The 27434-nt window shown below is 43.7% G+C and overlaps 1 protein-coding gene across 7 annotated transcripts in view; it reads right to left on the reverse strand.

The window, feature by feature from the left end:
- The window catches only part of RBBP8 (RB binding protein 8, endonuclease), a 114612-nt gene that overhangs the window by 71802 nt on the left and 15376 nt on the right, over positions 1 to 27434 (reverse strand). For 4 of the 7 annotated variants that reach the window (XM_075920886.1, XM_075920889.1, XM_075920888.1 and 1 more), the window contains exons 2-4: positions 26872 to 26991; positions 23818 to 24040; positions 12274 to 12316 (exon numbers count right to left, since the gene is read on the reverse strand). In XM_075920886.1, the coding sequence (XP_075777001.1) occupies positions 12274 to 12316; positions 23818 to 23929 (155 nt within the window). In that variant the 5' untranslated portion in view covers positions 23930 to 24040; positions 26872 to 26991. Of the gene's footprint in view, positions 1 to 12273; positions 12317 to 18183; positions 18229 to 23817; positions 24041 to 26871; positions 26992 to 27434 lie in introns of those variants that run through there. The other 3 variants (XM_075920885.1, XM_075920887.1, XM_075920890.1) reach the window with 2 other exon arrangements.

The following is a 27434-nucleotide window of genomic DNA, read 5'->3' on the forward strand; positions in this document are numbered from 1 at the left end:
GGTCTGCTCTCTTATTTGTTGGTGTAATGGACGCTGGGGTCTGCCAGATGTTGTTAGCTGGGTCCATAATAGCCTCATCCATAGGGATGGCAATTCTAGTAGCGGTTGGAGGTTGAAGTGAGCGGAGAAGTCGATATTGCTTGACCTGCACCTCCTGAAGATCTTTTTCCTGAGCTAGTGCCACTCTTTTAAACAGTTCTTGGAACTTTTTAGTATCGTCTCCCGACGGCGGGGCTTCGGTGGTGACCACTTCGTCTGGGGAGGAGGAAAAGTTGTGTATCGGAGATCTGGTCTCGCCATCAGAGAGTGAATCATGGCCATCCGAAGGAGCAGGAGAGTTTGGCTCTGTAGCTGATGTGGTAGCAGGGGGAGAGGATGGAGGTGGCCTAGAAACGGTAGAAGAGGGTCGATGGTGAGACCTCTTTGGATGTGGGCTCCACGGTTGCCATTGGGTGGCAAATGGCGGTGGTGGATAGGCATATTGGTGTGGATACCATGGCTGCGGAGGGGGAGGGTATGCGTATTGAACCGCAGGCATTTGCCAGGATGGAGGTCTGTGAGTCGGGCTAGAATGTTGTGACGAGAACCTGCTTCTGGGTTCGGTTCCGATGCCACTAGCTGAGGAATGGTGCGATCTGGCAGAGTGGATGGAGGAAGCCAGGGATGGCGGTGCCGAAGAGGTGTGACTCCGCACCGGGGATCGGTACCGGCTTCGGCTTTGAGAGGGTGCCGAGCGGTGCGGTTTCGGCAGCGATGACGGTGCCGACGTACATCTCGGCACCAAAGTTTTACTAGATAGGTTTTCGGTGCGGGATTTCTTCGGTGCAGAGCCCGGTGCCGTTAGGTGTTGTTGCGGTACCGAGCGCTCCATAGACGGCGCCGTCGGTGCCGATGACGGCTTAGGTGCCGAAGCGGTCGGTGCCGCTGCTTTTTGTTTCGGCTCAGAATGAGCTCTCTTGTGCGGTGCCTGCGTTTTAGACCGCGGCGCACCGGAGGTTCCCGGCGTGTCCACAGTGCTCACCGGCGATCCTGAGGGCATAGCTGAGGCCGGAGGGAGTGCTGTTTTCGATGCCGCAGAGGAAGAATGGGTAGGGGGCTGATCTTTTTCCGTACCCTTAGTCGACTGAGGCGAATCCTCTGAGGAGGGACGGAGCGACTTCTCGTACAAGAGAGTCGTCAGTCCATTGGCTCTGTCACGGCGCGCTCTGGCTGTTAGCTTAGAGCAGCGCTGGCACTTTTGCGTCTGGTGTGCCTCCCCCAGACACTTAATACACGCAGAGTGTCCGTCGGACGCCAGCATGGCGTCCCGACATGATTCGCAGCGTTTGAAGCCCGGCGAGCCAGGCATGAAGGGCTGGGGAACAAGCGGCGAACCGCAACAGAAAGAAAAAAAATTTTTTTTTTTAAACTGGTTGGGGGGGGGGGGGTTTAAGAACTTGAATGATGAGGTAACTAGGGGGTAGAAACGACAAATTCAACTGTTTTTTTCTGACAGAATTGGCAGAGAGAGAGGGCTCCGTCTGCTGCCGAGGACGGTAGAGAAGGAACTGAGGAGCCGCGCGCGCGCGCAGGCGCCCTTCAGTTCAAACAACACTAGAGGGCGCCACGGCGCCTGCGCGCCGCGGCAGAAACAGCTAGAAAAAGTCTCTGGTCGCCGGCGCGAGGACGCACCAGCACCCAGAGTGGAGCACCCATGGGGACCACTCGAAGGAGAAACAAAATTACATTTAGATATTCCCCTGAAAATGTAGTTAACTAAGATTAAATGACAAAAGTTAAGGTTTTCCTCAGTAAGGCGTCTTGGGAGCAGAGGCTCTAACACTTTTCTACGTTCTCTACCTGGAATGCTTCCTGTGGTATGTCAGGAGTCATCCCGCTACAATGAAACAGAAAGTTCACCTGCTGCAGAAGTCAAGAGATGTGCTAGCGCTTCTCCCTTTATTTTCCCTGCAGTACTGAGCTGTTCCTAAGCCTCTTCACAAATCCTCCTAGGGACCCTGGTAAACCTCATTAAGCTTTTAAAGGCTTTGACAAGCCTTATAGGGATGCAACTTGGGGGTTGATTCCCCAGGAACACCTCCAACTGTCTTCAGGAGATACTGTCCCCACTAAGGGCCTTAGGTGATAAGCTTTCCTTCTGTACCCCTCAGAAGATCAGAATGAAGGGTTGGGGGAAACCAACCCAAGTCTCCTCCTCTTCTCCAAAGTCCTGTATTAAGATTATTTTAAAAACAAAGGCAAGTACCTCATGAAGGATGTAAAGGTAAAAGGCAACCTTGCAAATATTTAAAAAAAAATAAAACCATGCACATCAGCATATTTTAAATAATAAGTTTAACTACAGACAAACTTTATATTTTCTTCATAGTACAGAACAAAGTGAACTTCCACATCAAGCTCCAGAACTAAAATACACGGGGGTTACAAATATGGAAAATTATAATTTATGCTATATACTTGGAAAAATCTAGAGTTCAATCCTTTTTTCTAAACGTGGAGTGTTTTAAAACTACAGAGTCCATAAACATTAACCTGTGAAACAAATATCACTGTTGAGATACAAATATCAGCCAGCAACTGCTTACTATTATGAAAAAGATGTAATTTGCCTTAGTGACCTCAAATAAAAAATACAACAGCTTCCATTCATTGCAAATCTTTTCTACAATAACTTTTCAAACAGATGGTGGGGTAGATGGAGATGAAGAGTAAGTGTGGTATGTCACAATTCACAATTGTCCTTCCCTCATTCTTCCAAAATATGTCAATATTTGGGTGACTCATATAAAAACAGTAGTGTAGAAATATATTTTAGTTTAAGAATAATAGAAAACAAATTTATCTTCTTTCTTTGCTGTGAGGATCATGGAACAGAATGATCTCAGCACTGTAAAGGAGCATAGGGTGGGAAGTGCTGACTGAAGCACTTTGTAAACAGAACAAAACATTCAATTTCCATATATAAACAAATTAATTTTTTTACTATTTTATCTTATTCATTAAAAGATGAACAGCTGACTCTAATATGAAAGCTACTGAATTCTCAGATATAAAATAATAACAGTTACCCATTCTTGAATAGAATCAAAGAACACTAGAACTGGAAAGGACCTCGAGAGATCAAGTCCAATCCTCTGCACTCACGGCAGGACCAAGCACCAACTCTAGATCATCCCTGACAGTTGTCTGTGTAACCTGCCCAATAATGGAGATCCCACAACCTCCCTAGGCAATTTATTCCAGTGCTTTTAAGTACCCCGAAAGTTCAGAAGTTTTTCCTAATGTCTAACCTAAATTTTCCCTGTTGTAATTTAAGCCCATTGCTTCTTGTCCTATCATCAGAGGATAAGGAGAATAATCTTACCCTTTTAGGTACTTGAAAGCTGCTATTGCATCCCCTCTAAGTCATGTTTTCTACACCTTTTAATCGTTTTAGTTGCTCTTCGCTGGACCCTCTCCAATTTCTCCATATCTTTCCTGAAACTTGGTGTCCAGAACTGGACATAAGACTCCAGGTGAGGCACAATCAGGGTAGGAATGTGAAGGACTAGTCGACAATCAAATGCTTATTGGATAGTTGACGGGACAGTCACTTTCTCACCCTTGCTGCCTCTATATCAGTGGTCCCCAACGTGGCGCCCGCGGGTTCCGTTGTGCCCGCGAGTTCCGTGGTGCCCGCCGGGGCATTTATGTGCACCCGTCGAAACATCTGGGCTGGCCCCGTCCCCGGCGCACAGCACATGTGTGCTGCTGGCCCCGGGCGCGTGGGTGACCCCTGCCGTGGGCACACTGCACATGTGCGGTGCCGGCCCTGGGCTCAGGGCGTGTGGGTGGCCCGCATCCCCGGGCGTGCGGCACATGGGTGGTCCCACCCCTGGAATCATGGCGCGTGAGCGGCCCCGCCCCTGGGTGCCCGGTAGCCATGAAAGGTTGGGGATCACTGCTCTATATTATAGAGGCAGCAAGGAGGGGAAAGAAGAGGAGATACTTCAAAGAGGCAGCACCACTTGAAGCCTGAGGCCAGACCCCGGGCTCCATGGGGCATTGCAAAGCTGCGTGCAGCCTGGGGCCAGCTGGGGTGTCTCAAGGCTGCACACGACTTTTCAAAGCAGCAGCTGACCCCAGGCTCCATGTGGTGCTGAGGACTGAAACACTGTGTGGAGCCCAGAGTCAGGCTCCCCAGGGCATTCCAAAGTGGTAGCAATGCATGGAGCCCGGGATCAGCTGGGGACTCCCCAGGGCCGTTGCTACACTTCAAAGGTTAAAGTGCTGCGGGGAGCACGGGGTCAGCAGGCAACTCAAGCAGTCCCCCACTAGCCCAGTGTTCCCTGCAGCAATTCAAAGCTGCAGCGCTGCATGGAGCCCGGGGTCAACTGGGGATTCAGAATACCCAGCTGACCTGGGGCTCCAAGCGGCACTGTTGCTTTGAAATGCTGTGGGGAGCCTGAGGCTCTACTCAGCGTTTCAAAGCAGCAGTGCCGCACGGAGCCCAGGGTCAGTGGAGGAGTCCCCAGCTGACCCCCCCCCGAGCTCCACGCACCACTGCCGCTTCGAAATGCCATGTGCAGCCCAGGGCCAGCTGGGAGTCCATTCCCCAGTTGGCCCTAGGCTGCATGCGGTGTTTCAAAGTGGCAGTACCACGTGAAGCCAAGGGTCTGTTCCTGCGCTCCACGTGGCACTGCTGATTTGAAGCACCCCCTCTTCTTCTCCCACCCTGCCTCTTTCTGATAGAGGCAGCAATGGGGGAAAGGGGAAGCAACTAGTCGACTAGTATGTTCACTATCCAGTAAGTATTTGCTTATCAGATAGTCAACTAGTCAGTCACATCCCTGCTGATCACTGCAGAATCCTACTTGGTATGCCCTTCTAGAATGACTGAGCTATAACTATTCTCTGAAAACAGTTATCCAATCAGTTAGGGTATGTCTACACTACAGCGCTAATTTGAACTAACGCATCTAGAACTAAAAACTAGTTCGAATTAGCGTTTTGCTAATTCGAACTAGCGCGTCCACATTAAGTGGACCCTGAACCGGGGTTAAGGATGGCCGGAAGCAGTGCCGGCAGGGCATCAGAGGAGGACTTAGAGCGTGGAGATGCTGTCTCAGGCTAGCCGAGGGCTGTGCTTAAAGGGTCCCGACCCCCACCCCGGACAGACAATTCTCAGGGGTGCCCCGCTTGCAAAGCAGTCCTGGCTTGGATTGCCCGGAGTACCCACACTGGGCACATCACAACACTCGGCCATCAGACCGGCTGCACTTGCCGCAGGCTGCCATCTGGGGAGAGGGGGCAATTGGGGGGCTTCCACCCCCAGAAGCCCGCAGAGCCAGCCCAGTCCTCCCCATCGGGGGCGCGTACCCCATTCCTCCCTCACCTCCTTCCACTTACCCTTCCCTAGCCCCTCTTCATGATGTACAAAATAAAGGACAATTGTGTTCAAAAATGGAATCTGTCTTTATTGAACAAAACTGGGGGAGACTGGGAAAAGGAGGTGGGAGAGAGGAAGGCAACTACAATAATCAGGGGTTGGGAACAGGTCCCATATGAAGAGAGGCTAAAGAGACTGGGACTTTTCAGCTTAGAAAAGAGGATACGGAAGGGGGACAGGATAGAGGTCTCTAAAAGCAGGAGTTAGGTGGAGACGGTGCATACAGAAAAGTTCTTCATGAGTTCCCATAAAGAAGGACTAGAGGACACCAAAGGAAAGGAATGGGTAGCAGGCTTCAAACTAGTAAGAGAAAGTTGTTCTTCACAAAGCAAAGAGTCAACCTGTGGAACTCCTTGCTGCAGGAGGCTGTGAAGGCTAGACCTAGAACAGAGTTTAAAGGGAAGTGAGATCAAGTCATGGAGGTTGGGTCCATGGAGTACTATTAGCCAGGGGGTAGGAGTGGTGTCCCTGCCCAAGGTTTGTGGAATGCTGGAGAGGGATGGCACGAGACAAATGGCTTGGTCACTGTCTTCGGTCCATCCCCTCCAGGATTCCTAGGGTTGGCCGCTGTCGGCAGACAGGCTACTGGGCTAGATGGACCTTTGGTCTGACCCAGGACGGCCATTGTAAGCTCAGGGCTCAGGGTTGGGGGTCTCAGTGGACCCCCTTGATTCTCTTGTGCACCTGATCCTGGGTGGCCAGGCTGGCAGCTCTCCTGCCCTAGCCGGCCACTTTCCTGTGCCTAGCGCGGAGGTCGTGGACAAGGTCCACGATGTCCGCACTAGCCCAGGGGGTGCCTGCCTCTTGCGGTTCTGGGCAAGCTCCCGGGCGCCACCAGCCTGGTCCCGGGAAGAGGGGGAGGGCTGGGGGGCATCGGGTGGGTGGCTCGATCCGTGCCAGGTGCAGGGTCTGCTGGCTGGGTGCTGGCAGGCTTGCACCTGGCACGGGCACCGTAGCCAGCCCATGCTCCTTTAAGGGGTCCGGGGCCGGGAGGGGGGCAGACGAGTTTCCCTGGTGTTGGCCAGAGTGGCCACCAGGGAAACCTGGGGAGGGCTAGCCTCCCACTAGTTCGAATTAAGGGGCTACACACCCCTTAATTCGAGCTAGCTAGTTTGAACTAGGCTTAATCCTCGTGGAATGAGGATTACCTAGTTCGAACTAAGCGCTCCGTTAGTTCGAATTAAATTCAAACTAACGGAGCGCTAGTGTAGTGCCTATGAAAGTTAGTTCGAACTAACATCCGTTAGTTCGAACTAACTTTGTAGTGTAGACATACCCTTATACACCCACCTTAATGTAGCTCCACCTAGGATGTGTTTTCCTAATTTGCTGATAAGGCGGTCATGGAAGACTGTATCAAATGCTTTACTAAAGTCTAGGTATATCACATCTACTGCTTCCCCTTTGTCCACAAAGCTTGCTACACTATCAAAGAAAAGTGATCAGGTTGTTTTTGACAAATCCACGCTGACTGTTACTTATCACCTTATTATCTTCTGGATGTTTGCAGATGGATTCCTTAATTTTGCTCCATTATCTTTCCAGGCACAAAAGTTAAGATGACTAGTCTGTAGTTTTCTGTATTATCCTTATTTCCCTTTTTTAGAGATGGGCATTATATTACCTTTTTCCAGTCTTTTAGAATCTTTCCCATCGTCCATGACTTTTCAAAGATGATGGCTAATGGGTTCAGATACCTCCTCAGTCAGTTCCTTGAGTATTCTAGGATGCACTTCATCAGGCCATGATGACTTAAAGATATCTAACTTTTCTAAGTAATTTTTATACTTGTTCTTTTCCTATTTTAGCTTATGAACCTACCCCTTTTTCACTGGAGTGGTAGCCTGTGTACACTTATTGAGCTTGTTCTCTCTTTTAAATCCTTTTAACAGGCAGTATTTAGAGGGAAGTCTTATGGCACCAAGGATTAGAACATTATAAAATCAAAGTACCAGGTGAGATATTAAATTCTCAATGATCCTTTGGTTTCTCCTGCCACCCTGTCCCCTCTATGATGGATGTTGCATCCTCCCACCCTGCAACACAACATGTTTGGGTGGGAGAGGCTACCCTTCTCATGGATTCTAGAGTAGAGCTTAGTATTGACCACAGCCTGAGAACACATTTTGAAAGTATTAAACACAATCAAATCTATGTGCTCAGTAACATTTGAAAACATTTTAGCTAATTTTAAAACAAAAACAATCCTCCCCTAACACTTCTTTATATTCTAAATAATGGCTAGAAGAGTTTATTCAAGGAAAGCAGAGATTGACTATGGAAGGAAATAATACATCCGAATAAAAATAAGCTGCTGCCAAATGCACAACGTAAATAAAATAAATATTTGTGCTAACTTTTTCTGCTATCTTGAGGGTTACCTGTAATTATTCAATACAGTGTTCTGGAGGTTTTTTAAACAAGTACAATTTTCAAGTTGATGCTGTCCTGTTACATGTTTCCAATTTCATTTTACAACTTGATTTTGATGGACTGGTAGGGATTGATGTTCACAAATGTGAAAGGAATTTGCTTCTTCAGTGTACTACCCAGATTTTTCTGGTGGATAAGGAATTGGTTAAAGGGCAGATTACCAGAGCTCATGTGGAAAGGTGAACTGTCAGGCTGGAGGGAGGCTACAAGTGGAGTTCTTCACGGATCAGTCTTGGGACCAATATTATTTAACATTTATATTACTGGCCTTGGCAAAAAAATTGGAGTATGCTAATACAATTTGCAGATGACACATAGTTAGGAGGTATTGCCAATACAGAGTATCATAAAAGAAGACCTGGATGACTTTAAAATCTGGAGTACTAAAAATGAGATGAAATTTAATAGTACCAAGTACAAGACCATGGAATTCAGGAATCTGGCTTGTTTAGCTTAACCAAAAGAAGATGGAAGGGAAGCACAACTGCTTTCTATAAACACATGAGAGAGACAAATATCAGGGATGGGGATAATGTAAATTAAATGCCAATGTAGGCACAAGAACAAATGGATATAAATTAGCCATCACCAAGTTTAGGCTTCAAATTAGATGAAGATGACTCTTCAGAGGAATGGAGTTCTGGAACGGTCTCCCCAGGGGAATAATGGGGGCAAAAGTCCTAAATGGCTTCAAGATTGAGTTTGATGAGTTTATGATGGTGCTGGTATGATGAGACTGCCTACATTAGCATGTAGCAGTTTTCCACTGCTAGACACAAATATCTCCAAAGGCTGGTAATGGAACATTAGCTGATGAGGGCTCTAAATTACTACAGAGAATTCTGGCTGGTGGGTCTTGTATACATGCTCAGAGTCCACTTGATCACCATATTTTCCTGTGGTTCAGACTGGCAGAAACCCTTGGGTTTTTCATCTTCCTCTGCAGCATGGGAAATGGGTCACTTGGAGGTTTCAACTAGTATAAACAGTAGATTCTCTGTAACTTGAAATCTTCCAATCATTTGAGGACTTCAGTAACTCAGCCAGAGGTTGTGGGCCTATTACAGGAGTGGGTGGGTGAGGTTCAAGGCCTGCAGTGTACAGGAAGTCAGACTAGATGATCATGATGGTCTCTTCTAATCTATCAAATTCATAAACATGCAAAAAAGGAACATATCCAATATTTAAAAGTCCTTTATAGGTTACCTTTAAATTATCAAACTATAGACTTGAATTCTGTTTTACATAAAAAATATTTAAAAGAATATATAAAGGTACTCAACCATCTCCTTTTAAAACTCAGTATTTAGTTACCTGGAACAGAAAAAAGTTTTCGGTATTTTGGTACTGCTTGATAAAAGTGACTGACAATTTGGCTATGAAGCTAGTCTTTGTAATGAATAGTCTCTGACCCTGCATTTACAAGATCATTAGCTCCAACACTGAACCGGGGTATAACATAAGGAGCTTATTGTCAGGCTAGTTATCAAGTCTGAAATATTAAACCTCAGCTATTCAAAAGTATCAGGGTAAACAAAATCCTCTATGTAAGGCTACTGTATCTACAATGTGGTACTTGTAGAATGATTCCAGCAAACAATAATTACACCATTTGGTTTGGTATGTATTAAATCACAACAAAATAGCATTGATACTACAAATCTTCAAGAGACCAAACCGCCCAAGAAAATAAACTTTTCATTTTACATGGATATAGAAACAGGTCAGGATATACAGGATTAAGTCAGTAACAGCATCACCAGTTAATATCACAAATTTAAACTGGATCTGAAACTCACCTAGCTATCTTTTTGAAAGCTGTACATAAAAGAAATAAAAAGGAAGGTGTTTAATATGATTTTTCAAGATATTTAAGCTACGGATGTGAAAGACTAATTGACTAGTCGACTATCTGATAAGCAAATGCTTATTGGATAGTCAACACACTAGTTGTCCCCCTGCCCCTTGCTGCTTCTATCAGAAAGAGGCGGGGGGGAGGGGAAGAGAAAAGGGCGCTTCAAAGCAGCAGCGCTGTGTGGAGCCCAAGGTCAGCTGGGGACTCCCTCGCTGACCTGGGCTCCATGCAGTGCTGATGCTTTGAAATGCCATGTGGAGCGTGGCCCCGTGCTCCCTGTGGCGTTTCAAAGCGGCAGCGCTGCATGGAGCCTGGGGTCAGCTGGGGACTGACCCTGGGCTCCATGAGGCACTGCTGCTTTGAAACACTGCAGGGAGCATGGGGCCAGCGGGGGACTGCTTCAGTCCCCCACTGGCTCTGTGCTCCCCACAGCGCTTTGGTCTTTGAAGTGTAGCAATAGCCGTGGGCTGTTGCTACACTTCAAAGGCAGAGGTACCCTTATTGACTAATCAAATAGTCGATGCAAACTGCTGGGAGGGAGGATGGGCGGGCCACAGATGTGGGTATTTAAGGATAATGCATCGCTTATCCTGTGATGCTACCCTGCCTACACCTTCAAATGCCACTGCTAAGTCCTCCTGGCTTCCTTTTTCAGGTCCTGATCCAGCAAAGGGAGATGCAAGACAGACATTAGGCAGATGACTACTCAGCAGGTGGCCAAAACATAGAAAACCTGCTCAGACGGATGTATAAGAATTCAGCTGAGAAAACGGAACATGTGACAGAATGGAAATGCCTGACACACGGCAACATGAAAGGATAATGACAACTATAAGTAAAAGAGGGTTGTGTTTAACCATTTTATGCACACACCACTACAATTCTATAGGAGCTGCAAACAACAGTGAGGATAAGACAAATGCACGGGGACCTATAGATAAAACCCAAACAATTTAATTTGGAAAAATGCAAGTGAATGATCTGGGGAATTACAAATCAAGTAACAAATTCACAAAAGGGAATAGAAGGCAAATACCTGAAAAGCAGTAATTCTGAAAGTCGGCAGCAAACTAAGCGTGAATTCACAATGTAATAAGGCAGCACAACATGGCAATGTAATATTAATATACAAGTAGAGATTTCACAGCACAGAAAAGGGAAGTAATAATTCCATTCAATAGGGCATTGGTGCACAATGGGCATGGATAGCTGCCCTCATCTCCCAAGATCCTTAATACCATAATGATACACACTATTTATGTATCATAGTGATATACATACACTATGTACGTGACTATCATAAAAGTGCCAGATGAGAAATGACACCTGTAGGAATTATCACTGTACAAATATATAACTGGAAGACTAATAAAGATGCTAAAAAGTACATTTGGATAATGTGGGGAAGGGTTCATAGCTGTTTAAAAAGTATACAAAGATGTAACTACAAAGGAAGGAGAGGAATTATTTATCCAAAATGGCATAACTAGGAAAAATGTAGTGGCTGAAATTAACAGTGGAAAAACTAATTAACACAACTACACATTGTACATGTGTGAATTTGTTTTAGAAGAGTATGAAGAAACTGAATACAGAACATTATTTGTTAAGAGTAATATCGTTGCGTATTAAAAATTAAGAATTTATATCTTGACCACATTACACATAGGGAGTATTCGGATTACTAGCTAGAATAGTGTAACTTTGCTTCTTTAGTGCGTTTAATCCAAATAAATTTTTGCCCCCAAAACAGAAAGAAAACTATAAAATACATCAAATAAATTATCTTTTTATGTGGCATATACTATGTACAATGCAGTCAAGTTCTTGAAACTTTCATTTTCCACTCCTGAAATCGGGAATTAACATTTACAAACATGTTGAATTACCATAGGATTTGGCATTTAACTGAATTATGTAATCTGGAGGGAGCCCTAGAACCAAGCTGTTTTAATTGTGTAAGTGTAGTACATGGATTTTATTATGTTTACGTCTATTATATAGGTTAAAATGAACATTCTCTAGTTTGTGTGTGAAATAAGCCATATTCAATATTGTTTAAAAAAAGAGTAAAACTAAATTTTGCAGAGCAGAGGAGTGCATACGCCTTCAGCCTGGAGTTCTTTATACAAATCACTATGTATGACCCAGCTTAGTGGAGGCAGTATTAAAAGGTAAATTGCAAGGCACAAAATTTTAAAACATAGTTCTGCCACTTGCAGTTCCTTCATTATGTACAGAAGTGAACTTACTTTAAAAAATAAGGTTGTCTTTTTCTTTTTTTTTCTTCATATTTGAATTAACATCCTTGATGGGCACACTAGAAATACCATGGGAGACTGCATCACCAGCTATTCATGTGAATGATGGAGAACTGTAGTTCAGGTTACAGCTCCTGCAAATTTTATATATGTATATAACTAACTTCCACCTTGCTACCCAAGTGAATCTGCAGGATCAATCCTCAAATCTTCAACTCATCATGTAGGAATTACACTTTATTACCGGTTAAAACTTTTCCCTATGAAATATATGTGGAATATAGGTAGGTACTTACAAACACCTTTCCTTTTTCAGTTTGGATATTTTCAATCGTAATCCTGGAAAATGAAAAGAAGAAAACATAGATTACTTTTTAATACTCATTTTAACACAACTGTAAAGCTGAATTGTCCTTTCAGTTAAGAGAACTTTAAAAATCATTCATAATATGTAACTTGTGCCTTTTCTCTTGTCCAGAGATAATTTATTGCTCATTCTAAAAGCCGACCCATCAGTTAGGAAGCAGCATTGTTGTTTGCAAAGCCCTACTTTGGAAATAGCCTCAGTTTCCATTTTTCCATTCCAGTGTTTAGTCACATGAGAGATGTGTGTGATGAAAGAGTCACTTGGTTCTATGAGTACTCCCTGGTGTCAACCTCTATGGAAATATTCTTGCCTGCCACCTGTGAAAGTGAAAAAAACCTCTACAAAATAACTAGTTGATTCTAAGGATCAACATGATTCTATGACATGGTAGGAAAGAGAATAGCAAAATAAAGGTAATGGATTTCTAGAAGGCTTGAGCATGTTCACAGTGTTGGTAGGTAAGATCCCATAGGAAGCTAATTTCAGAGAAAAAACAATTTAAGACAGTTGGCAATTTCTCAAAGAGATATTATTAAGAGCACAAGAACAAACTATTCCACTGTGTAGGAAGGATAGGAAGTATGGCAAGAGACAACCCTGGCTTAATTACAAGATATTGAATGATCTAAAAATAAAAAAAAAGAGTCTTCAAAAAGTGCAAACTAGGTCAAATTACAAAGGATGAAATAAACAAATAACACAAGTATACAGGGGTAAAATTAGAAAAGCCAAGGCACAAAACAAACTCATACTAGCAAAACATAAAAGGTAATAAGGAAACATTCTATAAATGCATTAGAAGAGGAAGACCAATGATACCATCTGACCGCTACTCAACGAAGTGGAAAAAACAATAACAGAAAATGTGGAAATAGCAAAGGTGCTTAATGACTTTTGTTTCAGTTTTCGCCAGGAAGTTTGGTGGTGACTGGACACCTAATATAGTGAATGTCAGTGAAAATGGGATAGGTTCATAAATTAAAATAGGAAAAGAACAAGTATAAAAATGACTTAGAAAAGTGAGATGTCTTCAAGTCACCAGGACTTGTGAAATGCAACCTAGAATAATCAGAGTGCCGACTGGGGAAGTATCTGAGCCATTAGCTATTACAGGCAGTCCCCGGGTTAGGTACAAGATAGGGACTGTAGGTTTGTTCTTAAGTTGAATCTGTATGTAAGTCGGAACTGGCGTCCAGATTCAGCCACTGCTGAAACCGATCAGTTTCAACAGCGGCTGAATCTGGACGCCAGTTCCAACTTACATACAGATTCAACTTAAGAACCCCAGGCATCCCCAAGTCAGCTGCTGCTGAAACTGATCAGAGGCTGATTCCAGGAAGCCCGAGGCAGAGCTGCTCTGCCCGGGGCTTCCTGTAGTCAGCCGCTGATCAGTTTCAGCAGCGGCTGACTTGGGGACGCCTGGGGCAGAGCAGCTGGGCTGCTGCTGGGTTGGTCCAGTAGCGCCCCCGCTCCTTGGCGCTACTGGACCAACTCAGCAGCACCCCAGCTGCTTTGCCCCAGGTGTCCTGATTCAGCCGCTGCTGAAACTGATCAGCAGCGGCTGAATCAGGACTCCTGGGGCAGAGCAGCTGGGGTGCTGCCGGGTTGGTCCAGTAGCGCCAAGGAGCGGTGCTGCGTGACCAACCGGCAGCGCCCCACCTGCTCTACCACAGGCCCGGGGCTTTGCTCCACGTCTCCCTAGTCTGCTGGGGGGGGGCCGCACTATCTGCGTCCCCCCCCAGCAGACCAGGGAGACGCTGAGCAAAGCTGCGGAGGACCCGGGCGGGATCGCGGCGCTGATCTGGAAGCGCCGTGATCCTGCCCGGGTCCTCCTCCGCTTTGCTCAGCGTCTCCCAGGTCTGCTTCCAGATCAGCGCCACGATCCCGCCCGGGTCCTCCACGGCTTTGCTCAGCGTCTCCCTGGTCTGCAGACCAGGGAGAAGCTGAGCAAAGTGAGAAGGACCCGGGCGGGACCGCGGCGCTGATCTGGCTCCTCCTCTCCCTCCCCCCCCAGCAGACCAGGGAGAAGCAGAGCAGCTTTTCTCATCCCGGAGGACGGGGGCGGCGGGACCGGGCGTGCACCGCTCCCGTCGTCCTGGGTGAGAAAATCCCCGTTCGTATCTGCGGATCTGACATAAATCGGATCCGCGTAACTCGGGGACTGCCTGTTTGTATGAAAAGTCATGGAATATAGGAGAGATTCTAAAAGACCGGAAAAGAGCAAATATAGTGGCCATCAATAAAAAGGGAAATAAAGGCAACTGAAGAAATTACAAACAGGTCATCTTAACATCTGTATCAGAAAAGATAATGAACCTAGATTTGTAGAGAACAAATTTGTCAAACAGATCTGATAGATTTGACAGGAAAACAAGCCTTGTGGATAAGGGGAAGCAGTCAAGGTGGTATATTTGGACTTTAGTAAGACATTTTATAACAACCTTGCATGGCCTTCTCATTAACAAAATAGGAAAATACAACCTAGATGGAACTACGTTAAGGTGGGTGCATGAATGGTTGGATAACCATTCTCAGAGAGTAGTTTTCAATGGATGACAGTCAGGCTGGAAGGGCATAAGGAGTGGGGTCTGACAGAGATCAGTTCAGGGACCAGTTCTGTTCAGTATCTTAATCAATTATTTAGATAATGGGATAAAGAGGACACTTCTAATGTTTGTGATGATATAAAGCTAGGAGATGTTGCAAATGCTTTGGAAAATAGGATTATAGTTCAAAATTACCTATATAAACTGTAGAAAAGGTCTGAGGTAAATAGGATGAAATTCAATAAGGACAAATAGACAGTATTCCAATTAAGAAGGAACAATCATTGCACACACCTACAAAATGGAAAATAACTACCTAAGGCAGCATTTCTCAAACTGTGGGTCGCGACCAACTTACATGGGGGTCGCAGCTGGATCCGTTATTTTTCTTGAAAAAATTTGCGTCTCCTCGGGGGCTCCGTCCGGTTAAAAGAAACATGAAATACTGGATGGAAGCCCAGCGGGGACAATTTTCCCCTGCCATGTCGGGCAGGGGTGGAGGAGTGCCCCAGAGTCTAGTGAAGAGGGGGCAGGAGGGAGTAGTTGCCGGGCGCCACGCTAGGGGAGTGCCGGGCTGCGTGGAAGCGGAGCGCGCGATGCTCTGGCCAACGTGAGCAGCAGAGACCGGCAGCTGGCCACATGATGCCTTCCCTACAAGCTGCAAGCTGAGGCAGCCGGGCCAGGTGGCAGGAACCGCCACTTTAAAAGTAAGAGTGTTCTTCTGTGCCTGGCTCTGCAGGGGTGACAGAAGAAATGTGACTGGAGCAGAGGCTCCTAACACTTAGGATGCGTGCAAAAGGGGGAGGAGGGAGTGCACTGGGATGGGGGGACTCTAGGGGGGGCCTGCCTCAAGGAGAGTGCACTGGGATGGGGGGGCCCTAGGGGGACCTGCCTCAGGGGGAGGGGTGGGCGCATTGGCGGTTAGTGCGCAGTCCCAAACTGGACAAAGTGGTGCAACTTTGGCTCCCACCCCCTCTTTTTTTTTTTTTTGCTTAACAACTTTGGTGAGGGTGGGAGGTCACACAAATTCATATAGCATTTTAGGGGGTTGCCGTATCACAAAGTTTGAGAACCTCTGACCTAAGGAATATTGCAGAAAGGGATTTAGGGATCACAGTGGACCAGAGTCAACAGTGTGACACTTAAAAAATCATTTGGGGATTTATTAATGGGGGTGTTGTAAGCAAGACACAGGAAATAATTCTGAGGCTCTACTTCATATGCTTTAGTCCTTAATTGGAGTATTGTGTCCTGTTCTGGGTTCCATATTTTGGGAAAAATGTGGAGAAATTGGAGAGGGTTGCTTCAGAAAAGAGCAATAAAAATAATTAAAGGTCTAGAAAACATGATCTATGAGGCAAGATTGAAAGAACTGGGTCTGTTTAGTCTGGAAAAGAGAAAACAGAGGAGACGTGATAAGAGCTTTCAAGTACTTAATAGATCGGTACAAGAGGGAAGGAGAAAACGTATTCTTCTTAACCTTTGATGATAGGACAAGAAGCAATAGGCTTAAATTGCAGCAAAGGAGGTTTAGGTTGGACGAGGAAAATCTTCCTGTCAGGATGGCTAACCACTGGAATAAACTGTCTATGGAGGATAGGGAATCTCCATTATTGGATATTTTTAAGAAGAGGTTAGACAAACACATCTCGGAGATGGTCAAGAAATCTAGATGGTGCTTGTTCCTGCCATGAGTGCAGGGGACTGGACTTGATGACCTCTTGTTGTTCCGTCCAGTTCTATGATTCTAGCATGGAAGAAAATAGTAGCTCGTGGACTAAGAAGGTATGGCCTACTTGGACCTTGAATCTTGATTTATGAACTAGTTCTTGGTTGAGTACAACAACAGCCATGAAGATCCCATTATTGGCTATCTCAGGATCCTTAATAAATTTAACATTTCTTCTCTTCATTTAATATAAAAATTTTGCCTTTGTAAAAAAATATATTTCACCTCTACTATGCTGTAAAAGTAGGGGGGTACTGTGTACTATTCATATAAACCATTTTATTTTATTTTGCAGACATGGAGAAGTACACAGAACTACATGAGTATATAAAGTTGCAGACAAGATTTCTGACATTAAGCTTCATATATTACAATATCTGGTCATGTAATTAAGGACAGTTTCATAGATACACATAAAGAAGCAATGTTAAGGGATCATAACTTAAGGAGGGCATTCTTCTTGGACTTCTACTATTTTTCCAGCTCAAATGGAGCCAGGGACTACTCAGGATTAAAAGTTTCCCAGAAATCAATCTTTAAAATGTTTTAAGAAATGATTCACTTTGCTCTGCACTTTCCTTGACCCATGTGCCCTCACTCTTTTCATATTCAGTCATTCCTGTTCTGCAGAGAATCTGAGATATCCATGCTGTGTTGGAGAGAAAAGATTCACGCATGTGGGGGACCCTCCAAGTGTAACTGTTGGAGATAATTAGATGCTAAGTACATGGCAAATAAAATTAAGAATGGTAAAATAAAACATGTTAAGCCAATGAATAAGGACATTTCCTACCCACCCTGTGCCTTCTTTAAACATACTACTCCTACTACTCCTCCCCCCATGCCCAAAAAGGATGACTGACCAGTGGGGTTGTTAATGTGTATCCGACTACAGGCAACCCCCGTACTTACGACCTAACTGGTTCTTGGAGAACTGTCATAAGTCAAGCTGTCATAAGTCAAACCCTTATTTCCCATAGGCACAATGTTATAAATGGCGGTTCCATTCCTGGAAACCCATTTCATACCCTAAAAATACCAAAATTGATTATAGAAATTGAGAAAACTAAACTCAATAGTTCAAATAACGCACAAAAATAACTAAACAGTGAAGACCAATGTGGTGGAGACACGCACAGTTCAAGTAGCAGCTGCAGACTGGCGAGTCTGACTGACTTGTAAGTTTCCTGTTTTGGGATGATGTGTGGCATCTGCATCGTATGCCATCATAAATGCGAGCTGCAGACGTAAATTGGGGGGTTTTAGGAGCTATCTATCATGAAAAAAATGGTTGTCAATGCGGGCGGGAGGGGATCGTAAGTCGGATGGTAATAAGTCAGGGGTCGCCTGTATATGGTTAACTGAAATGCCTGGGCTCATCAGTTAACCCTCACAGTTACATGCACATCTCCCTACTGCCTCTGTATCAGAGGCAGGCGGGCGGGCGAAGAGGCAGGAGCCAGTGCCCTGCTCTCTCCCCCTTTCCCCTGGCATGTAAATGTGTAACCGCTGAACGTTTCCCCCCAAGGAATAATTGAATAAGAAAGTTTACTTGCTCACATACATGGTAGTTTTTATTCTGGCAAATCTTCTAGTTTTCAGGCTTTTGCTTGGAAAGTAAAAGTCAAGACAAAGATTCAGTGAATATATACTATAGACAAGATAATGAGGTAACAATGAGATAGAAAATATAGGGAGACTACTTCAAAAAGAAAGTTCTTGGGACACAGGTAAAGACTTCTTATCTCATAAGCACTCAACACCTGTGAGACTTACATTCTGTCACGCAGCACAGAAAAAGGGCTTATTTATTTATTTTTTTATATGGTTGCTATTCATAAAGTCAATTAGGCATCGCAATTAGAACCCCTATAAAGTGTGCTTTAATCCTACTCCACACCCATCGGAAGGAATGAGGCTGCACAACAATGTGTCTCCTGTATGAACAGGTAGTCTGTTCACCAATGTATTTAAGATTGTAACATTGGCAACCTGAGCCACCGACTGAGGAGGCAGTGCTCAAAAGGCCAAGTACTATGCTACAAGAAACACTATCTCTGCTCTCACCTGAATACAGGAAGAAATGAACTGGTTACTTAAAGGTTTTTTTGAAGTCAAATAACTACAATAAGGAGGCAGGAATCCAGTTTGTTACATTTATCTGAGAGAGTAGAATTACTAATGTTACCCATAATCTCCTTCTTTTTGTCTTCTAGAGAACCAGGAATCTTTGACCACACTAATATGCTTGTGTTTCCAAAAAAGTTTTATGTTTCCAGTATTCAACATACAGCAAACCAAATATTTGTCTAACGTGGAAAAAATGCCTCATTTTCCACTTTGGAGAATAGATCAATTTAGAGCCATTTAATCACAACTACAAAGTTTCTCCTTTGTAAAGCCGGTAGATATTTGGTGCAGGGGATTTATTGCTGGGATGTTAGGCTTTCATTCTTAAAAGGTGCAATATATAGATGACTTAAATATTTATTAAGCTCTTCATAGGTTTAAATTATTTTTAAAATCTAAATATATAAATATCTACCTCCCAACATTTAAAAGTGAATTACAGTAAAACTCCATTAGTCCGGCATCCAATGCTACGGGACTCCTGATGGTCCGGCACCATCAGGAACCCGGAAGTTCTGGGGCAGCCGGACAGGCTTCCCCCATTCAGCTGCTGCTGAAACTGACCAGAAGTGGATCGGGGAAGCCGGGAGCAGAGCAGCTGGGGTGCTGCCGGGTTGGTCTCGTAGCGCTGCCCCTCAGGGCTGTGGGACCAACCCGGCAGCACCCCAGCTGCTCTTGGGGATGCCTGGGGCAGAGCAGCTGGAGTGCTGCCGGGTTGGTCCCGCAGCGCCGAGGGGCTGCACTATGGGACCAACCCCGGCAGCACCCCAGCTGCTTTGCCCCAGGCCACAGGATTCAGCCACTGCTGAAACTGACCAGCAGCGTCAGTTTCACCAGCAGGCTGAATCCAGACTCCTGGGGCAGAGCAGCTGGGGTGCTGCATGGTTGGTTCCGTAGCGCTGCCCCTCGGCGCTGCGGGACCAACCCGGCAGGACCCCAGCTGCTCTGCCCCAGGGGTCCCCAAGTCAGACGCTGCTGAAACAGATCAGCGGCTGATTCCAGGAAGCCCCGGGCAGAGCAGCTCTGCCCCAGGCTTCCTGGAATCAGCTGCTGATCTGTTTCAGCAGCGGCTGAATCAGGGACCCCTGGGGCAGAGCAGCTGGGGTCCTGCCGGGTTGGTCCTGCAGCGCCATCCTTTGGCGCTGCGGGACCAATCCAGCAGCACTCCAGCTGCTCTGCCCCAGGCGTCCCCAAGAGCAGCTGGGGTGCTGCCAGGTTGGTCCCGCAGCCCCAAGGGGCAGCGCTACAGGACCAACCGGGCAGTACCCCAGCTGCTCTGTCCCAGGTGTCCTCAAGAGCAGCTGGAGTGCTGCTGGGTTGGTGCCGTAGTGCTGCCTCTTGGCGCTGCGGAACCAACCCGGCAGCACCCCAGCTGCTCTATTGCAGGCATCCCCGATTCAGCTGCTGCTGAAACTGACCTGCAGCGGCTGAATCAGGGACGCCTGGGGCAGAGCGGGACTATTGTATGGGGGGGCTATGAGAGGTCTGGGGTGGCATCCCCTCCCACCCCACTCCAAACCCCTCATAGCCCCCCCTTCTGATAGTCCGGCATATCTGATAATCCGGCACCCCCTGGGTCCTAAAGGTGCCAGATTATCGGAAGTTTACTGTATATTAATGAGACTTGTAACTAGGCTACAATATGCATATATGTAATATTTTTCATTAAGGATTCTGACATTTATATCTTAATTAATATTTAAATATATAAAGTTATCATAGCTGCAGGAACTTCAGCATTTTATCTGTGTATTTAATACTGAAAACTTAACCTATGGGTTGGTATTTATCACCACTGAGAAAAAAATTAAATGGAAATAGTAGAAAAAAAGCTATAGCAGTTCGTTCAGATGTATGCTATTTTACATTCACACAAACATTTATTTGAACTGCATTTCTTGACATGTAAAATGCACTTCTTTCTCTTACAGGATGAGTGTGTTCTGGGGCTTCTACCTAAAGTAGTAAATGCCTTCTCTCCTTCTTTCTCTTATTACAGTTCCCCTTCCACATGAGAAAGCAGGTAACAGCAGAAGATCTTTTTGAAGACTTCCATGTGTCTTATGTCATCTTAAAATGACATATGGAAGATATTCAGTGTACATTTTATTTTTTATGTACATTTAAAATTTATATTTCTATTAAGCTTTCATTGTTCTACTGAAGTTCCTAAATTTTGCACAAGGGTTTGAAAATACATCTAAAAACATCAAAATAACTTTTGAGGCACCTAACAAACAAAATATTTACTCTGAATGAAGGAGAGGATAAAAGATAAATGCTAAAGGTAAGGATATAATGCAGTTATGAGCATAAAGACAGGAGACAATTTCAATATAATTGTACTTTTTTCCATAGTCTTCATACTTCACATCTCCTACAGAGATCCTCCAATGCAAAAATGTTTTCTTTTTCATGGTCCTATCTGCCCTAAGACTCAGATCTTCTTTATCCCAGTCTCCTGTTCTTCATGGATATAGTGGAGAAAATTGGACTATTTATTGGATTGTTATACAAAAACCTCCTTTTCTGTTTGTTCAATGCATTACAGGTATATTTGTCTCCTCTAGTACACAGCTTCAGATTTAGTTTAAATTTACGCTCAACTACAATGTTGATGAAACAGAAATCCTACGTCTACCTCGAGACTATTCATATAAGGATGAGGGCTCTTCACAAATATTAGTATTAGATAATAATCCTGTGTGAAGTAGGAAAGTATTTCCCTAAGCATCTCAGAAATGGGAAACAAAGCACAGAGATTTACTGACCGATTTTCAGAAGTACTGAGCACCACTGACTTAAATGAAATTAATGAGAACTACAGGTTCACAATCTCTTTGATAATTAGGTCTTAAGTGACTTGTGCATGGTCACGCAGGAAGTTTGTAGCAGAAAGAGAATAAGTTTTTCAAAGGTGAATAAATTGGCCTGTTAAAAAAAGAAAAAGCCTCCACTTATCATCTACAGACAAAGTAGAGAATTGTAAATTTACATTTGTTCAAACATAGCTGTTTTTCATTTAGTGCGATCAACCACACAATGGAGAGTACAAACACTTTTTCCCCACCAATGCACTAATAAAAAACAATCCAACTTAACTAATTTAAAGCTCTTTTTTTAAAAATCACAACTTATATAAAATGTCAGGTTGTAACTCATGTATACTTGCAAATTGCTACAAAATAAAATTAGTAACAGAAATAACAGTCATGTTAGTACAGCACACAATGTACTGCTGGAGCAAACATTCCATTTCACCTAAATATTACCATCTTTAATATTTTTGCTGACATCTAGATTTGAAACTCATGAGTCAATTTTAATTCTTATTTATAGACTTCAAAAACAAGCAAAGTCCAGGCAAGTCTGTGTTTGATGTGTCTTAAATATTCTCTTGTACTGGGTTCTACAGAAGATCCCCACCTTTCGAAAAAACTAACTATCCTTCAGGCATGTCTTTGATGTTATCATGGAAGATCTAATTTTACCCAACACTGTGGGACAGACTACCAAAAGACTAGGCATGAAAAAGTTCACCTACTGGCAAAATTACCTGGCCCTGCCCAATACACATTTTACACAAGAGAACATGCACTGAATGTCCTACATAACTACAGAAAGGGGTATTCAACATTACCCAGAAGTATTAGGATTTTTGTTTTCAAATTTATGTTCTGGCAATACATAGCATTTCTGATCCCACTGTGATGCTCCAACATATAATCTGCTGACAATATCATATCCACTATTGAAACCCAGCTGAAGATTGACTCAAACCAAAAGGAGTAAAAATAATATTTTAAGAAATGAACAATGTTGTAAAAAAATAACCAGAACACAATTGGTTGTTAAATCATTCTCTTTTAACGAATGTCAAATTAATTTCCTTTTAGAGAACAACAAATAACAGATGTCTTTGACCAAACATCCTCACAAGGCTCAATCTTGCAAGTTGCTGAGTGGGATCCAATGTTCCACTAATTTCAGTGGGTATTATGTTGTCAAAATTGGGCCAGTAGATATTGGAAAGCTAAGGAGTGATCCTGAAACCAGGTATCCTCAGACAGATCCCTGTACCCATTTTTAAATCAGTGAGATACTACATAGGTGGAATCATCAGCCTATAAGGATCTAAATATATGACAGTGGCCTACATTAATTCCCAATATGTCATCTGCTTCTCTTCCAAAATGATTTGCATAGTCTTTACTGTACAACAATGCATTTTGGAAGTTCAAGTCAAATGCTGTTCTAAATCAATTCAGAAGAACTAATCATGTGCATTAAAGATTATTCATGTGATGGAAGGTTTGAGACACCAGGGTTTGGACCAAGTATTTTTAGAAAAAAACCCACATACATGGGAATTGTTATTATCGTTTAAGGAAATTTTATATGCTGTGATAATTCCGCTCAGTTTTGATGTTTTTTAATTCTCCCCAATATTCAAGCATGCAGATATATTTAAAACAAGAAACATTAGCACTTGACATTTTCTCAAATCAAAGCTACGAGTGTTGAGGAAAATCAAAAACAAGGAGGAAAAAAAGCATTGGGCATGGTAACTTATTTTTCTTTAAAAACAATGACTTTCAACTATGAAACATTAACAACGGAATAGCATGAAGTACATCTAAAGCAACTGTAACTGTCGGTTTAGGATGATTAATTTTACTTCATAGGTCATTCATGCAGTTTGACTACCTAGGTTCCAACCCTGAAAATGATTCAGATTTTAAAGCCAAAATATACCATTGTGATCATCCAATCTGTTCTTCTGCATAACACAAGGTATTTTAGAGAAGTTTTGTACAGGCTCATCTTCAGGATTAGAGCCTTAGAGATTAAACTTTTTTACTTATGCTAAAAATACCTTCCTAATCTTCTGATAAACAAAGTTTCTTTGTACAAAAAGTTACCATTTTACGTACACAGAAACATAGCACAGGAAGAGTCTTCTGAGGCATCAAGTCCAAGTCCCCTGCTACCACAGGCAATCACTTTATATAATCCTGTTCATAAATAAAACAAACTCCATTAACATACACCAGCTGTAACAATTTACCTTGTACTTCTTTATCATGACATTCTCTCAGTTTGGACCACAGATCCTTGAAGAAGTCACCAGTAGATTCAGCAGAGTTAGGGCTCCCACAACTTCCTCCAGAAGCATTCATCTTGTCTTTTCCAATGCAACTTTTTCACTTATATATGGTACTTGTTCACTCTATCCTTTCTTGTTTTAAATTACATTGCTATTAAGTTTGTTTCTGAAGACAGCTGCATGCCTGTAATGACAGATTGACATTTATATGTATCAGGGTATAAGATGTAGCCATAGGCAACATGTGGGGACACATGCTTCCAACACTATGGGTGGGAGGGGCAAGGGGTCCACCAGCAGCCAGCAGAGCGTGGGGGTGATTCCCGCAGCACAAGTTCAGCCCTCCTGCACTTACCAGCACTAATGGCAAGTGGAGCAAAGGTCCCAACTCATTCCCCCACAGGAAGTGGAGTGACGTGGCCAGGGAAGCAAAGTGGGGACTGTTGCTCCCTTTGTCCTGCCACTGCATGTGAGTGCAGGAGATGGGGAAGGGGGCAGATCCCTACTTCTGGTGCTGTCACTGTTATTCCCATGGGCCACAATGCTTGGGGGAGGGGAAGAGGTGGAGTAGAAAAGAGATCAGGAGAGGGAAGAACAGGGAAGAGACAGAGCCTGGGGTGAAGAGGGTTGTCTCGGCCATTTACCAAGCTGGGGGCAGGGTCACATGACCTGTAGTCCCCTTGAACTCCTTCACTAGTCACTTTGCAGCCATGAACGAAATACAAATCCTACTGCCTATCATTGTCAAAGTGTGCTAATTTAATGACCATCGTTCACCTTAAAAGCCTGATAAGTTCTAAATATCTTGCCAAATGCTAAAAATTATTAAATAATAAGAGTTAGATTATTTTTTAAAAAAAGACAGCTAACAAATTCAACTTACAGTAAGGATAATCTAATTCTTGATTATGCAAAACTATCTTATGCTTCCCATATTTTACAATTTGAAAATACAATACAATTTTGTATAAAGGGGCTGTCTAAAAAAATGCCATAAGTTATATATGTGTATATCTTAATGCATATAATTCTAGGGATAAGCCCAGAATGCTCATTCCTAAAGTAGGAACTGGGAAGTCACATAAAGACCCACAGTCCTATTTCTAATAGTTATCACTACATTCTACCACCAGGAATAAGATTTGTGTCCTCACAGGAGGTTGGTCCCAGAATTTACAAATACCCCAAAATCCATGAGGATCTTGAGATCCATCAAAGTCACAAAGAGTTCTGTTTCTCTGCACTGAATCAAACTTCTCTCAGATTCCAGCAATATAATTCAGATGGAGTCAGACTGAAAGGTAAGTCCAACCTACCGCTGCTTCTGGTGCTTTATGAGAGATTTCACAGTGCAGAGGATTTCCTTAGGTAATCAAGATAGGAAACAAGGTGCTGGGGTTAGAACTGCTCTAGAACTCAGAACTGGATTAATTCTTGGTGCTGACACAGATGTGTGATATTGGAATAGCCATGCAATCTCTCAATTGTGGAACTGGGGGATAATTATTTTTCCTCTCTCACATCCTTGGCATGTCTCTTTACATTGTAAACATTTGGGGGTCAGCAACTGTTTCTTATATGCTTGCACAATACCTAGCCACAATAGGTTCTGATCTTGGTTATTACTGTTCCATAATACAAATAATAAATAGGAAGAATAACCCCCCTCGTGCTTTTGAATTATTCTTAATGGTTTTGTCCAACCATGCTGGAGACTGACTTTTAAGATCTGCAATTGGAAGAGGCCAGGGATCCCCGAGATGAGGTAAAATCCAAAGCTTCTCCTCATAACAGCGAGACCTGGGAATAACCAAGCAGCAATGTACAAGTGCATGAGCTACCTAAACGTAAGTATTGAAGCTGAAACGTCTCACACAAACAAAAGGTTTCCTAAACTCTTCGCATTAAAAAGGATCATTCAACGATTTGAGAGCTAACCTAAGATTTGTCATCTGATGAAGTGGGCTGTACCCACGAAAGCTCATGATACCATCTACATCGGGGTGGCCAACCCATTAAATGAAGAGAGCCAAAACAGCGGCAAAAAAAATGTGAAGAGCCACACCAGAATTGTTGAGCAGGAAAAAAAAGGTACGCTGCCCCTTTAAAAGCTACGGATTAGGCTTTTTAGCCACAGCAGGCTCCTCCGGCCGATGCCATCTTGCCAAAGCCATTTTGCCACGCCAGACGGCTCTCCTGCACCTGGTGAGCACAGGGAGCCAGGGGCCGTTTGTAGGGCGCATGGGGTGGCTTTGCAAGCCGCACTTTCAGGGGTGAAGAGCAGCATGAAGTGAAAATCAGGGTTCCACGAGAAAATTCCATTACAAAAACATTTTATGATCTTTTTTAAAAAAATTAATATTTAACCATTTATGAATTTTATTGAAAACAATTTTCATTTTTGTTTTCTACAATAAGTGTCCCTGTGTGATGCCAGCTTAGCTAGAGAGTGGGGATGATGATGTCACTACTCAGCACTGTGTGCGCAGTCAGTCAGTGGTGTAATCCGCTTGTTAAATAGAACCGTAAATCCCTGTCACTCTCAGGGAGCGTGGATCATGTGGGTGACTGAATACGAATAAACTAGTGTCGTCGATAGTTATTATTATTCTTACTTATTTGTGGTGTGCTTTTTCAGCTCCATATATAAGACTATTAGGGGTTCTGCAAAATTCTTTCGAGTTTAAAAGAGTTCCGTGGCCAAATAAAATTGGGAAACACTGCTCTACCACATACTTTCTGTATTACTTTGGGCAAGCCACTTAGCCTCTCCGTCTCTCACTTCCCCATCACTAAAATGGGATATTAGTACTCTTTATTTTACAGCAGTATCTGAAGATAAATACATGTAAAAGAAACTGTGAGAATGCTCAAAATGTGCATCTTGCAGAGACATTGGACAGCCTCAACCTGTTTTGGCTCTTGGAGATTGAATTACGTGACCTATTTCACTGGCTATAAGTTTCAAGTTAGCTAAGTTTCTCATATTAAACAATTCGACAGAAAACAAATTACCTTTTAGAATTAGGGATTACTAGTCACCAACCGAAGTCATGATAGCAGTCTCCATGCATCTTCACAGCTGAAATACTTTGCTTTGAGCCATCACACACGCTTCTTTGTGGAACCCATTGCCTAATAACATTAGGAATCTCTTTTACATATATGTTTTCACTAGCTTTTAAATAGAGGTACCTGAAAAACCACTTCTCCATGAGCAATCAGGAAAATGGAGATAGCAAGGGTGCACCATTCTAACAGCCTTAGATTTGAATACCTAGTCATTCATAAAACAAAATACAGGACTATGTAGCACTGTAGATGGTTTATTAGATAATGAGCTTTCGTGGGCCAGACCCACTTCCTCAGATCAAATAGTGGAAGAAAATAGTCACAGCCATATGTACCAAAGGATACAATTAAAAAAAAGTGAACACATATGAAAAGGACAAATCACATTTCAGAACAGAAGGGGGATGCGGGGGGGGGGGGGGGGGAAGGGGGGAAGGAAGGTGAATGCCTGTGAGTTAATGATATTAGAGGTGGGGAAGGGTAGATGTCTGTGAGTTAATAGTGTT

The sequence above is a fragment of the Pelodiscus sinensis genome, chromosome 2, assembly GCF_049634645.1.
Source record: "Pelodiscus sinensis isolate JC-2024 chromosome 2, ASM4963464v1, whole genome shotgun sequence".
NCBI lineage: Eukaryota > Metazoa > Chordata > Testudines > Trionychidae > Pelodiscus > Pelodiscus sinensis.